Source organism: Notolabrus celidotus, chromosome 9 (genome assembly GCF_009762535.1).
Source record: "Notolabrus celidotus isolate fNotCel1 chromosome 9, fNotCel1.pri, whole genome shotgun sequence".
NCBI lineage: Eukaryota > Metazoa > Chordata > Actinopteri > Labriformes > Labridae > Notolabrus > Notolabrus celidotus.
In genome coordinates, this window is record NC_048280.1 from 14,461,390 (window position 1) to 14,474,702 (window position 13,313).

At 37.7% G+C, this 13,313-nt stretch overlaps 1 protein-coding gene across 1 annotated transcript; it reads left to right on the plus strand.

Moving 5' to 3' along the window:
* The first annotated feature begins 3,495 nt into the window (after nt 1-3,495).
* hsd17b3 (hydroxysteroid (17-beta) dehydrogenase 3) lies at nt 3,496-13,313 on the plus strand. The gene is made up of 11 exons (XM_034692484.1): nt 3,496-3,709; nt 8,778-8,824; nt 9,087-9,162; nt 9,279-9,386; nt 9,492-9,559; nt 11,777-11,821; nt 12,040-12,074; nt 12,182-12,263; nt 12,347-12,412; nt 12,514-12,663; nt 12,763-13,313. Exons 1-11 carry the CDS (start codon nt 3,559-3,561, stop codon nt 12,910-12,912), a joined length of 978 nt encoding a protein of 325 aa, XP_034548375.1. The 5' UTR covers nt 3,496-3,558; the 3' UTR covers nt 12,913-13,313.

The following is a 13,313-nucleotide window of genomic DNA, read 5'->3' on the forward strand; positions in this document are numbered from 1 at the left end:
AAATCAGGGGTCTGACGTCATCGTGAATGTAGATGTCAGTGGTATGTTTGAGTTCATGAATGGGATTGAATCCTGTAACGTAGGCTGTTAGAAGACGGATTGAATGTCCCTTGACACTTTTAAATCGCATTACCTCTAGTTTATCTTTGCATAAATGCATTTCCAATATACTATGCCAAAAGGTGATAGTTCAAAGACTCTAAAATATTTAAGAAGGACATTCAAACCATATAGTTCACTTGCACAGTGATATATAGCTTCGTTTTTTTCTTCTGCTCAATGGCTCCTATTCAAGCGGCAACCTCTGGTCTAAAAATATGAGTCCAATGCAGAAGTGCTTAAAACTGCAGTTCAGCAAGGATCTGCTTGAGGCTGGCTCCAGAAGTACCAGAAACCACATACACACCATTTCAACAAAGCTGATCTTTACAGCAGAAATAAACATTTTTACAGCCTGGTACAAAAGACAAGTGTTGACATTCAAAGTCCCTCTCTTTGAACAAATGTTTACTCTGTGACTACCAACAGCAGCTTTAACAGAATATAATATTGGATATGGGGGTGTCTAAGGACTGATGATTAGAATTTGTACCACAGCTTGTCAGTGTCGTTGTTTTAAGGTTGAGATGAAGATGTAGATACCTTGGTCATGATTTTGCAGCTGAAGGAGGCGGTGCAAGCCTCCCTAGTCACTGCCTCAAGCATCATTACAACATTTGCCAATGCTCATAGGCTGGCAATGTTTGGATGTACAAATCTGATCCAATCACTGAAGTGTCAAAGTGCAGATGTGTGATCAAATCACTTTGCTTATAGCATGAGAAGTACTATTACTAATATTACTAAATAATAACTCAAATAATACTTTGTTTACATAGGACCTTTAAAAAAGGTATAGAGCTCAGTTTTTTCTGCTGCTCAATGGCTCCTATTCAAGCGGCAACCTCCGGTCTAAAAATATGAGTACAATGCAGAAGTGCTTAAAACTGCATTTCGGCGAGGATCTGCTTGAGGCTGGCTCCAGCAGTACCGGAAACCACATACACACCAATTCAACAAAGCTGATCTTTACAGCAGAAATAAACATGTTTACAGCCTGGTAAAAGGCTGTAAGATATCATAAGATATGTTTGATCCTCCATTTTTTCAAGTTTGTACCATTAGTCTCTGATCTTAACCTCCAAGCATGCAGTGATTTGGTTGTTTGTGCTTTCTGAAGATTTGTCACACAATCACCATACAAGTATGTCATCTAATGAAAATCCAGAACTATGATAATATGATAAGTACTGGTGTCTGCATCCTCTGTATTGACATACATTGATGTAAATACTGGGCAGTGCATATTAAACAGGAGTGATGTTGGCTTTCAATCAATCAATCAATCAATCAATCAATCAATCAATCAATCAATCAATCAATCAATCAATCAATCAATCAATCAATCAATCAATCAGACTTTATTTATAAAGGCCTTTTCACACAATGATTTTGTAACACAAAGTGCTGTACAAAAAAATTAAAAACAAAAAGACCCCCCCATCCTAATCTCAACCCAGCCCGACCCCAAAACCCACCCACAATGCTAAGGTGAAGAACACAATATATGCAACAATAATAATAAAACAATGAAAATAAAATAAATGAATACAAATAGAAACGCTCTTATGATATCTTAATGAGGAAACACTGGAGGTAAAATAAGATGTTAAAACCGACACAAGAAATGAAAATCACCAAAATAAAATACATTTCTTAGATAATAAAACACTAAAATATTAAACAATTAAAATAAAATAAGATGCTATATTTAAAAATAATAAATAAATAAAATTAATTACTAAGACAATAAAACACTAAAATATTAAACCATAAAAGGAAAATAAGATGCTATACTTAAAAAATAAATAAAATAGAATAAAAATTGACTAGATGATACATAAATTAATAAAACTGTTACAAGAATAAAACTCTGTTAAAGACGAGAGTAAAATGGTAGGTCTTGAGTTTGCTCTTAAAAATGTTTTCCCCTCAGAGAAAACAGCATTCCGTACTAATGAAAAGACTGGACTTTGCACAAATTGACCTAATTTCTTTTGTCACAAACATAATCTCATTTTGGTGACTAACTCATTGAGCAGCTAATGCATTTGATGGGAGAAGACTGTTTAGCTTGGTAACTTCTGGTTCATGAAATCCGACAGGGCAGTGGCCAGTTGCCAAACACACATTCTACTTTGAAATATCTGTCAACTATTTCCTCTCTACCACTTTTCTCTATGCATCTGTCATTTGCCACTGGTTTACTTTCAGTCTGGACTTCTCCTTTTCTGTCTGATCGTGTAGTTTGCTCACTCTCTTGTCCAAATTTCTAGGTCATGAAATACAGGACTGTGACCAACTGCTGAACACAAGACTTCACAAAGGCATTCAACAAACCAATGGGGCATCTCACTCTGGCCAAATCTATTATTCAAAGAGAAAACACTCATTAATTAAATTACAAACATTTTAAATGATAGCGCTTACTATATATTAGTTCTATGATCATTTAAACACTCTTAAAGACATCATATAGCATGACCCCAAATCCTTATTAAACTGAATGGAATGATTTGTCCATTTCTATGTAATCCTTCTGATATCACATGGATGGAGAACAAAGTCTTTTGGTCAAAAAATAACCTTGGTCTGAGGTCACTCTTGTCAACCTACCGGCTATTGTTTAACAGTTATTTTATCTCTGGTGGAAATATCCAAATTTGTGGGGCTTCCAGATAAGGCCCCAACATAAGCAATGGAGGATATCCAGGCCAAGACTTATTTTTCCCTGCTTTGGCCACCGTTTAAAATCCAACAAGAAACTTGAGATGTAAAGTGGAGTTGGCATGCAGAGATGATGTCTAAGACAGGTTTGTATTTCTGTACTTATAGCCCAATTTGTGTTCATAAAAATACAAGAGAGGTTAAGATTCAATAAAACCTTTGATCAGGAGAAAACCATGAAAGTGTCCTAAAGGGATAACTCATGACTGTGGTTGCTGGAGAGTAATTTTACAGCTATCTTTGTAAAAGTCTTCATCACATGTAGCCCCTAATGTCAACCTCTGTTCTGAACAGTTCTATCACCAAGAAATCCCCTTGTGTGTGTGTGTGTGTGTGTGTGTGTTTATGTGTGTGTGTGTGTGTGTGTGTGTGTGTGTTTTTGTGTGTATGTGTGTGTGTTTATGTGTGTGTGTGTGTGTGTGTGTGTATGTGTATGTGTGTGTGTGTGTGTGTGTGTGTGTGTGTGTATGTGTGTGTGTGTGTGTGTGTGTGTGTGTGTGTGTGTGTGTGTGTGTTAGTGTGTGCGTGCGTGTGTGTGTCTGTGTGTGTGTGTGTGTGTCATGTGTGAGTGAGTTTGAAGTATGTGTGTCAGTTCTTGAAATGGGAGTGTCTTTTGGCAGACCTATCCCTTCATTCTGTCATTCTTTGTTTTTACTGAATCACCAAACTACAAGGAGCAGACAAAAGCACAGGGAGGCTTGACGCAGCTGTTTGTTGTTGTGGAGGAGAAAAATGGATTGGACAGAACTGTGTTTGATATCTCTTGGTTCTGCAGTTGTTATCTACTATGGAGGGAAACTGCTGCTTTTCAGCAGGATGCTTTTTCCCAAACTGTTCTTTCCTTTACCAAGGAGCTTCTTCACTTCTTTGGGAGAGTGGGCAGGTGAGTCTTGTGTGCATGTGGATGTGTGAGAGTGTGTACTGATGCATGTATTGTATATTGTGGATGGGACACTTAACAAAGGGACAATTTAAGTTTCTTCAAGAGTCAAAAAAAGATGAATAACTTTGTGATAAAACAGCAGATTCATTTTTTTCCAGGTTATATAATTACGGTTTTGATGTTAAGAAAACACATACATACATACATAAAAATGACATCACATCCAGCAAGGCTGTTTTCTAACAGTCATCAAATTGTGCACAATAACCTTAATGGTTCTGACTACATTTTGGTTAAATACCCATATAATTTTAAAAGCTGTGTGGTGAGATTTTATTCCTGTTTTATTGAATCGCTTTTAACCTTTTCAATGGTGTCCTGGTATGGGTCAACAAGTCTAAAAAATAAAAATAGACTGCAGGCTATAGTGAAGACATTTCAGGCAGGGTTGCGGGCACACCCCTGCCTGACATGTCAAGCCTTCACTGAGCCAGAACCCCTCAGCAAGGCCCGGTCCATCGTGGCTGACCTGTGCCATCCTCTTTTTCTTGAATTTCGCAGGCTTCCCTCAGGCCGCAGATTCGTGATGCCGAAAAGCAGGACAAATAGGAAAAGAAACTCTTTTGTACCTATAGCAGCTAGCCTGTTTAATGATGCTGCATAACTGTTGTTTCCATGTTGTTACTGTTGTTACCGTTTTGAATGTTATGATGTTGGTGTGACTTGTTGTACTGTTTTGTTTATGTCACCGCTGACTGAAAGACAAATTGCCCCCCGGGAATAATAAAGAAACCTTGAACCTTGAATCTTGAGATAGCTGTCCTACTTTACAACTAAGTGCAATCAAATGCAACACAGCATGTCAAGGCACATGCTGGTGCCTTGACATGCAAAACCGCTGAGAAAAAAAACACAGCTCCTGTTCTACTTTTGGATGAGTTCTCACTTTTGGCTACACAAGATTAAACTTGCATAATCTTCTTGCCTTAAGTGGCAAGCTCTGACTTTTTTTTTCTCTAAAGCCATGTGTTCATACCTTGGAAGAAGACTTGCAAAAGAGATCAATGTTTTGATGCCCAAATTCCCTGAAAAATATCAGAATAGTTAACCTTTTCTGCAACATAATTCACTGCTTTGTTAAAGATAGCTTTGAGAATGCAATGGAAGTGGGCTGAGCAGAGACTCAATTACAAAGACAGCTGCAGGATAATAAAAAAGGCTCTATTGGTACTGGAACATTAGGCAGTCACACACAAGAGTCATTCCAAAAACAACAAACAAATCAAGGGGCCAGAAGCGCAGAAAAGGATTTGGGGTTGGTGAGGTCACATCAGGTTTGAGCCTGTGTTCTCTGGGTTAGGTTGGTGTTTTCATCTCACAGCAGGATTAAATACCTACTTTCTTACATTTGGCACTTGTAAATTGTAGCTAGAGCCTGGACGAAGTGCTTAGTTTTTTCTTGTTTGTTTGATAATATAATTTACTTATCAAGTTGTGTATTAGTTGAGAGACTGTGGCTGCTTAAAACGTTGTGGTTGTTGGGTTGAAAGCAGTCTCTTAACCCATCAGCTAAAGTAGGTTGACTATGTAGCTCCTGAGAGAGCAATGGCCAATAGTTTGGAGCTTCCTTTTAGACAAATAAGCAATCATGGATTTCCCAATCAAGACTTTTCCCTTACTTTTCTGTGTGCTGTTTCCTTTTGACAGTCTGAGCAACAACTTGAGATGCGAAGATTAAGTTGAGAGACAATGTCTATGACATGATTGTAAGCAGCTCTCATATATAGATGTGTCTTAACACAACGTTGTGTTTGACCTATTTTTCTCTATATAAAAAACACCTTTTCTGCATTCAGCTAAAGTCTGCTAAGGTGCCAGTAGACAACACTTGGGCTACAGAGATAATGAAACCGTATCCTGGGTTTGTTGAACTTGTTCTGAAGTTAAGCCCCATACAGGGAGTGGGCAAATATCCAAGAACCAGGAAACAAGGCATTGCATTGAACTTAAGGGAACAAGACAATCTGTTGGGATAATAAGGACAGTGAGGGAGTAAGGAAACATTGTTCACTAATGCCTAATGGTGCACAGATTAACTGGATTTTAAAGGAAAAACTAAGGCAAGAAGTGAGACTGTTGCCAAAAGGAACACTCCCAGTACACAAGACAGAACAAACTGCCCTGCTTTCCTAAAACATTCAGATGAAGTCCCTCCGGGTACGCCGAAAGCAAGAAATAAAGATAATTTGGAATGTGCTACTACATTCCTAAACTGGTGCAAGCAACCAAACATATAACTGTACTTTAAACTTGAGGGCAGCCTGAGTATGTTTTAAACCAAACACAGCTGAATGGATACACTCAACTTTGCTCACCACTCAAAACAAGTCACAGTCATCACACCAAAACATTCCTATGCAGGTCCCATAGCCATCTCATCCACTCACAAGAAATACTTTGGCATCTTCATAAGAGGTTATTCAGTCTCCCACAGACCTAAAAAAAAAAAAGAAGCCCTATTAAAAGAGAAGAATACTGGGCTGATCTTCTTTTCTTTTTTAAAGACCACTTTCATTCCTTTCCAGGACAGGGGGGAAAACAGCCATCAGAACAGTGTGTTCTAGCCTAGAGAAACCCTGTCCCTCTGATCAGCATGACAATCTGAAACCAAATCTGCACCCAGAGCCTTGTTTTTATTTTATTTCAAGAGGCCTGAGATTAATCTGATGTAGAGGCCAGCTGAGGTTAAAGTCCATAATGTGTGAGTGTTTGTGCCTTTAGGTCATTTATTAAGTACCCATTGTAGAAATTACTGTAATGAAGATTTTGCTGATGCTGACACACATACACGCTGATACTACTCCCTTGAACAATGCTTGGATGGATACAACCATAAAATAAGAAAACTGTAAAAACAGTTATACTAACAACTCTACTTTCTGTAAATAATTGTTTGAGCCAAGTTCATATTCTGATATGTTCTATTTTGTATCGCTCAAAGAGATGCTAAACCTAAACCTGTAAACCTAAAGTTAAGTATTTTATATCTGAGGTCCCTGTACCACTTTCAACACAATTGAAGTGAATTGAATATAAATTAGGCTGGACAATTATTAACAGAATCATGGTTTATGTAACTCCTGAAAATAGGAAGACCCAGTGTTAGCAGCTTGAATAAGCTCTAAGCAGTATCCAGTTTCAGGTGCACACATTCTTGAAAAGGCCTTATTAGCGGTTTTTCCATGCATCATTATCTGATTTTCTTACTTGTTACCAGGTTGTGTAAATACTTGATTCTACTTGGTCAAAAAACTTTGATAACTATGATTAAATCCCAATAAAAGTGATGCCAGGGACACCTTATCACACACATCATTTTAAATGCACCCACATAAAGGAGTTCCAGCACATTTCACCTCTGCCTGTGGGCACTGTGGCAAAAACATTTGTTTCCATAAACATTTTAAACTTATAATGAATTTGGCAAAAACAAGATTTTTCAATGTCAAGCTATGACAGTTACCGGGCACAGATGAGAAAGCAGCCTGGGGAGCTGCTGGGCCCTGACTATCATTGATAGAGAGAAGTGAAGCAAGTCCTCTCATGCATCCAAGCATTGCATGAGAGTGCAATGCTTGCGTGCATCAGCACAGCTGCTGAGCGCATCACTGGGTTGCCAAACACTATACATTAATGTAAACCCTAAACAGTGGTGATTAAATCAAAGATGTTAAAAGGTTGAGATTTGCTTCATTTATGTTTAAAGGTGTGTCAACTACAAAGCTCAGAGAAGAAAAAGTCAAAGGAGGACAAAAATGTAGACATAGATTTTTTTTTCATTTAAACTTGAGTGTGAGTTGAAATTTTTACTTTAGTGTTAATTTGTCCTGCAAGGAAGCATACCCACAGTGGAATCGGAGGGTTTATTAATTCATACTTTGTGTCAAATTGTTTATGTCCTTAGTTTGTAGCCGAGTTATAAGCGAGATAATGTATAGAGAGCAGGTTGTTATGCAAATAATAACTTCCTCTGTATAGGAGTGACAGCAGACATATCAAAACAGATTATTTTATACCTTATTAAATGACAACAGAACTACCCGTGTTTTCAAATACCACCAAAAGTTAGTAAGAAAAACTTCAACTCTTTGAAAGTGTCAACATGCAAAGTTGAGTCTATTCAAAAACATGCATTAACTCTTTTACAATTTTCTTAATTACATTTTAAACAGACAGAAACTGTCAATTGTCATGGTCAATACCATGCCTTTGCTATTTTGGAAAAGTACCATTACAGCAAATTATTAGTTTCCTTGGTGAGTTCCATGTCATGTTTTAGTTTGTCAGAGAAAAACTAGAGAAATAAATTCTTCATGCTAAAAAATAAAAATAAAAAGAGAGCATTTCTTTGATCTTGCGATTGCATGGTATGTAATTAGTTGCTGAAAGGACTAGAAAGGAGCCTTATTGAAGTTTTGACGCTTAGAGCTCAGTCATCTGACACTGCTCTTGTGTGGTAAGATACAAAGACTGTGCACACATTCACAGTTGAAGTGAAATATTAAATAAATAGAGTCTTCTTTGCTGCTTGTACAAGTGTTGCATTAGATCTCAGATTATGCTCTTGGCTTATTTCCAAGCCAAAAACAACTCCAACCAAAGTATCCATTTTATTCCAGTGCTCTTAAGTCTATTCATAAATCTGGATAGTTACTTATTAGAATAAGATAGCCCTTTCTTTTTATTCTGGAAATACTGAAGAAAAGAGCCTAAGACTGATGAGATCATGATGAGGAGGACATGGTAGAGGGGTGACTCAGAAACAGGCAGTTCTTGTCTGATCCCATCAAATTCTTTATCAGATTCGGGGGAACAGACTGTATTAGCACAGTGTGTAACAGGATGGGTTTGGTACTGTAAACAAAAACAAATACAAAGACAATCCCAGGATCTGTCTTACAGTAGATATGATGAACACCACCCCTAGTGTTTGAAATGGAAACTGCAAATAATAAAGTCAACCAGTGATTTTTAACACTTTTCCATGCATTCCATTTCCTTGTTTTAGTGGTGACTGGTGCTTCAGAAGGAATAGGCAGAGCATATGCATTTGAGGTATGTCATTGTTGAGAAAGTAGCTTTTTTGCATGTTTGTAACATTTCTGCACTTGAATCTGAAGTAAAGGTCAAGTGAATATATTCTAAAAGATAAAACACTTGCCACAAGTCCTATCTGTTTATATCCAGTAGGTTTTCAGTGTGTATTCTGTGTTTTTGACTGCATCTGAAGTTTTATCCTCATGTACTCATCATACAGGTTATGAATTTGACCTTTTGTGTGATGCATTTCTCCTAACTGTGCTCATGCCTCCCTCAGCTGGCCAAACAAGGAATGAACGTGGTTATCATGAGCAGAACCAAAGAAACATTGGACCAGGTTGCCAAGAAAATAAGTAACCATGCTTTTTGTTTCCCTATTTATTTGTGAGTCTTAACACTGAGTACATCTATAAGTATGCTGCTTGGTTTATTTTATTTGATGTTGACCAAAAATGTTCTTCCTCCTTAGGTGAAACAACAGGGCAGAGGGTGAAAGTGATCGTAACAGACTTCATAAAGGAAAATGTGTTTTCTGAAATTGAGGATCAGCTTAGAAGCCTTGACATTGGGGTTTTAGGTAGACTTTCTTATTCTCCCACAGACACCAAATGTCAGAGGTTGATCATTATTTGTTTTTGCAAAATCTTCTAATTCTCTTCACAAACCTCTTTGTTCTCACTAGTCAATAATGTGGGCATGCTGCCAAGTGTCGTCCCCAGCAAATTCCTGTGGTCAGCAGAGCTCGACAAGGTCAGTGGTACCTCATTGTTTTAGGTGCTCTGTGTAGATTTATTTTTTATAATTAAACAAAAATGTCCTTTCTTATTAAATATCTATGAATTTTGTATGTTTAAATGAAATTTACATCACTCAATAGTATCCTCATGCATACAAAAAAAGTGACACACTCACAGAAAGCTGCTTCATAGCAGACAGGCGTCTGTAACTTTGAAACAAACCATAAAGGGGGAAGTAGTGGCTTCCCAGCTAATCAGGGCGACGTAGTAGGGCCGCCACTTGACCAATCAGGACGGAGGATTGGGAAGTAGCTCTGATTGGTCTGTGATAACTGGAACGAGGGGAATAATAACATTGCTTTATACATAGGCATTGGAAAACAGAGATTTCGCGATAGTCTCAAATTACTTCACTTACCAATGAGTACTGATGGGTATTATGACCTTTTCTCCAAACCCAGCAGAAATAATTTAAGGTTTTTGACACCATTCCTACCAACAGCAGCTTTAAGTAGGGATGTACAATAGCCTATGTATTGGGCTGCATACTTCATTATGTATTGCTCTGATAATACATTTATATCTTATGATAAAAAACGATAAAGTTGCTTTCATACATGTTGTTACAAGTCGCCTCATCCTGACACAGTTGATGGTGATGTGCAATCTATCAGATAGCGAAAAAATAGGATGTGTTGACATTTTTCACTGTTTCAGAGGACAACAGAAGTGCAACTTGCAAATTATGTGCTGGAAAAAAAAGTCCTCAAGTCCTGTGAAAGTTTGTGTTTGCAACAAAGACGTACCAGAGACAACCCAAACGCTAAAGCAACACAATCACTGAATTCATAACACTTGACTCGCGAGCTGGAACACCAATGAATTTTCCGGGTAACGGCGTATTTAGAACAGTATCCTGAGTCACTGCTACTTGCAGATGTGTCCCTACTTGCCCTTTATGATGTGATCTCTAGTCACATTCACACTCTTTACAACAACTTTAGTAACACACGTTTTACCACCATCATATGGACTTCTGATGTTAGTCCAGTAAAGAGTCAGAACTGTTGTATTGTGTGTGTTAAAGGTGACATATCATGCAAAATCGACTTTTTAATGGTTCTCTACCTGAAATATGTGTCCCTGGCATGTCAACAAACCCCCCAAAAATGAAAAAAATCCATTCTGCTCCTGTTCTGATTTCTCCACCTTTCTGTAAATGTGTGCTGAAATGAGCCGTTTCAGTTTTCAGTGTTTTTCATACGTCACAATGACATCCGGTCTTTAACGGAAGTCAGAGCTCGGAGCTTGACAGCCCATAGACTGTATAAAATACAACTCAACTCCTCCTCCGTTTTTCATTACCTGCACACGTGTGCTAACAAGGAGCTTAGGAGGGAGGCATGCTAGTTGTAGGCTGTCTTGATAAACACAACAGTTGATTTTACTCCCCATGTCTGCAGATTTGAAGATCTAGTGGATGATTTTTATTTTTCATGGAAAAGTGCTAGCACTAGTTAGCATAGCCACATAGCTACATGTTTGTCGCTGTGTACCAAGACACACGTCGACATACTGACAAATAAAACAACGAGAAACACAAAATATGTGACCAATCGTTCAGAAAGGTCCTGCTGCAGGCGCCTCTCCGTCAGGATCAGATTCTGGATCAAATTCAGAGGGTTGAAGTAACACGGGTCTGTGAGCAGCTGTGTATATTCAGCCAACATGTAAACATTAGATCAGGGGACATCCACTTCCTGAAGGGGCGTGGTCAGAGAGCTCATCCTCATTTAAAGGCACAGACACAGAAAACAGCCTGTTCTGAGCAGGGCTGAAAAAGAGGGGTTTACAGGCATACCAAAATCTGATTTCAAAGTGTTTTTTTGAGCAATAAACTTTAAAGAAGACCACTTAGACCAATATATTTTGATGAAAAAGAGCATAATATGTCACCTTTAACAAAAGTGATTTCAGTCAGAATTGGCAAGCATCTTTGCTCACTGAAACGAAGCCTTCCTTACCCTCGGGTGTGCATAAACAGACAAAAAATGTAAAGAATCAATCTCATCAGTATCAGCCCTGAGTAACAGGTTATTATTGATTCAATAAATCCATCTTGCACCATCAATAATAAAAAAATTGTTTTCACTATATGTCTCACAATTTCATTTCACGTTTTTATAAATCATGTCATCTTACATGTGGCTTTTTTAAACTGTGCTTTCAGACAATTACAAAGTTGATTAACTGCAATGTGAAAACTATGGCCAAGGTAAGTGTATATTTCTGTAATCCTTCACATAGTCCATCACTTACCCTTATTTGCTACTTTTATATTTTCAGACTCTCATCAAGGTTATCATTAATATATATCTTGGAACAGTATAAGAAATGATGGAGAGTGTGCAGGATTGTTTGTTTTATTCCAAGAGATATGCACTCTATCAACCTTTATAATAGTCTCTAATCTGAACGTCTTCCTTTTTCCAGATGTGCAGAATAACCCTTCCAGGCATGCAGAACAGGTTTCCCTAACATGTTTTCTTAATAATATGTAATGTTTGATAAGATATATACTAATTGAATGGGATTTCTGGCCACTAAAGTAAAACCATGTTTTCTGCCTCTGCAGAGGAAGAGGGGTGATACTGAATATCTCATCTGGAATTGCCTCTGTCCCATTTCCTATGTACACCATATATGCTGCATCTAAAGTAAGCACACCACCCCCAGTTTACATTTAGTTTTCTTTTACCAGGTTACACCATGACACATTCAATAATTTGTATTCCTGTAGGTGTTTGTGGAAAGATTATCTCAAGCCCTGCAAGCTGAATACAAAGATAAGGGGGTCATTATACAGGTACTTTGTTTTTATTATCCATTTCAAGTTCTCTAAATCAAACAGAGAGAGAATGAGCTACAATGACCTGTCAGAGTTTTCTCTGTATCTCTTTTTATCAGGCGGTGTCTCCATTTGGGGTCTCAACACAAATGGCAGCTTACCAAAAAACCAACTTAGTGACTCTGTCTCCTGAAGGCTTTGTGGAAAGCTCCCTGCAGTACATCAGAGCCGGAGACAAAACATATGGCAGCATCTGCCACATGGTTCTGGTGAGAATTACTTCTACAACTGTTTAATGAGGCTAAATAATGACAATAATGACAAGGCAAGAGACTGATTTGTTCCTGTGTTTGTGTGTGTGTATACAGGGCTGGTTGCTGCGGTCTATTCCTCTCACGATTCTCTATTCAGAGTCCATGTTACAAAGCCTACAAGACTATGTCAAGAAGAAAGGAGTGGAGAATGCATCCATGGCTGCAAAACGTGCCACTTCTGAAAACAATGTAAACAAGAACTAGCATCACTGACCTCTTCTATGGCAAATAATCTAGCCATCTATGACACTGCACCACTAAACACTTCTTTAAATATTTTGAGACTGTTAAATTATTTAAACTATGCATTTTTGTGCATTAATTATTAACTGCTTAATAGGAAATATTTCATACATTTGTTAAAAGCTTGTAAAATTTAAAATCAAAGGACTTATTTCCTTTACTGCTGGTATCCATGCACAATTTAAAACAGACATGCAAATTTGATAAATTTCTGAAAGCTTTTAATCCACATTCATATTAATATTTACATTAAATCTGAGTTCTTAACAGCTGAAATGGAAACTATGTCCTTGGATTCAAGGATATTTGACTTTGTATATGTGTGCCTGTTTCCCATAATCATAAAACCTTGAACAGATGAA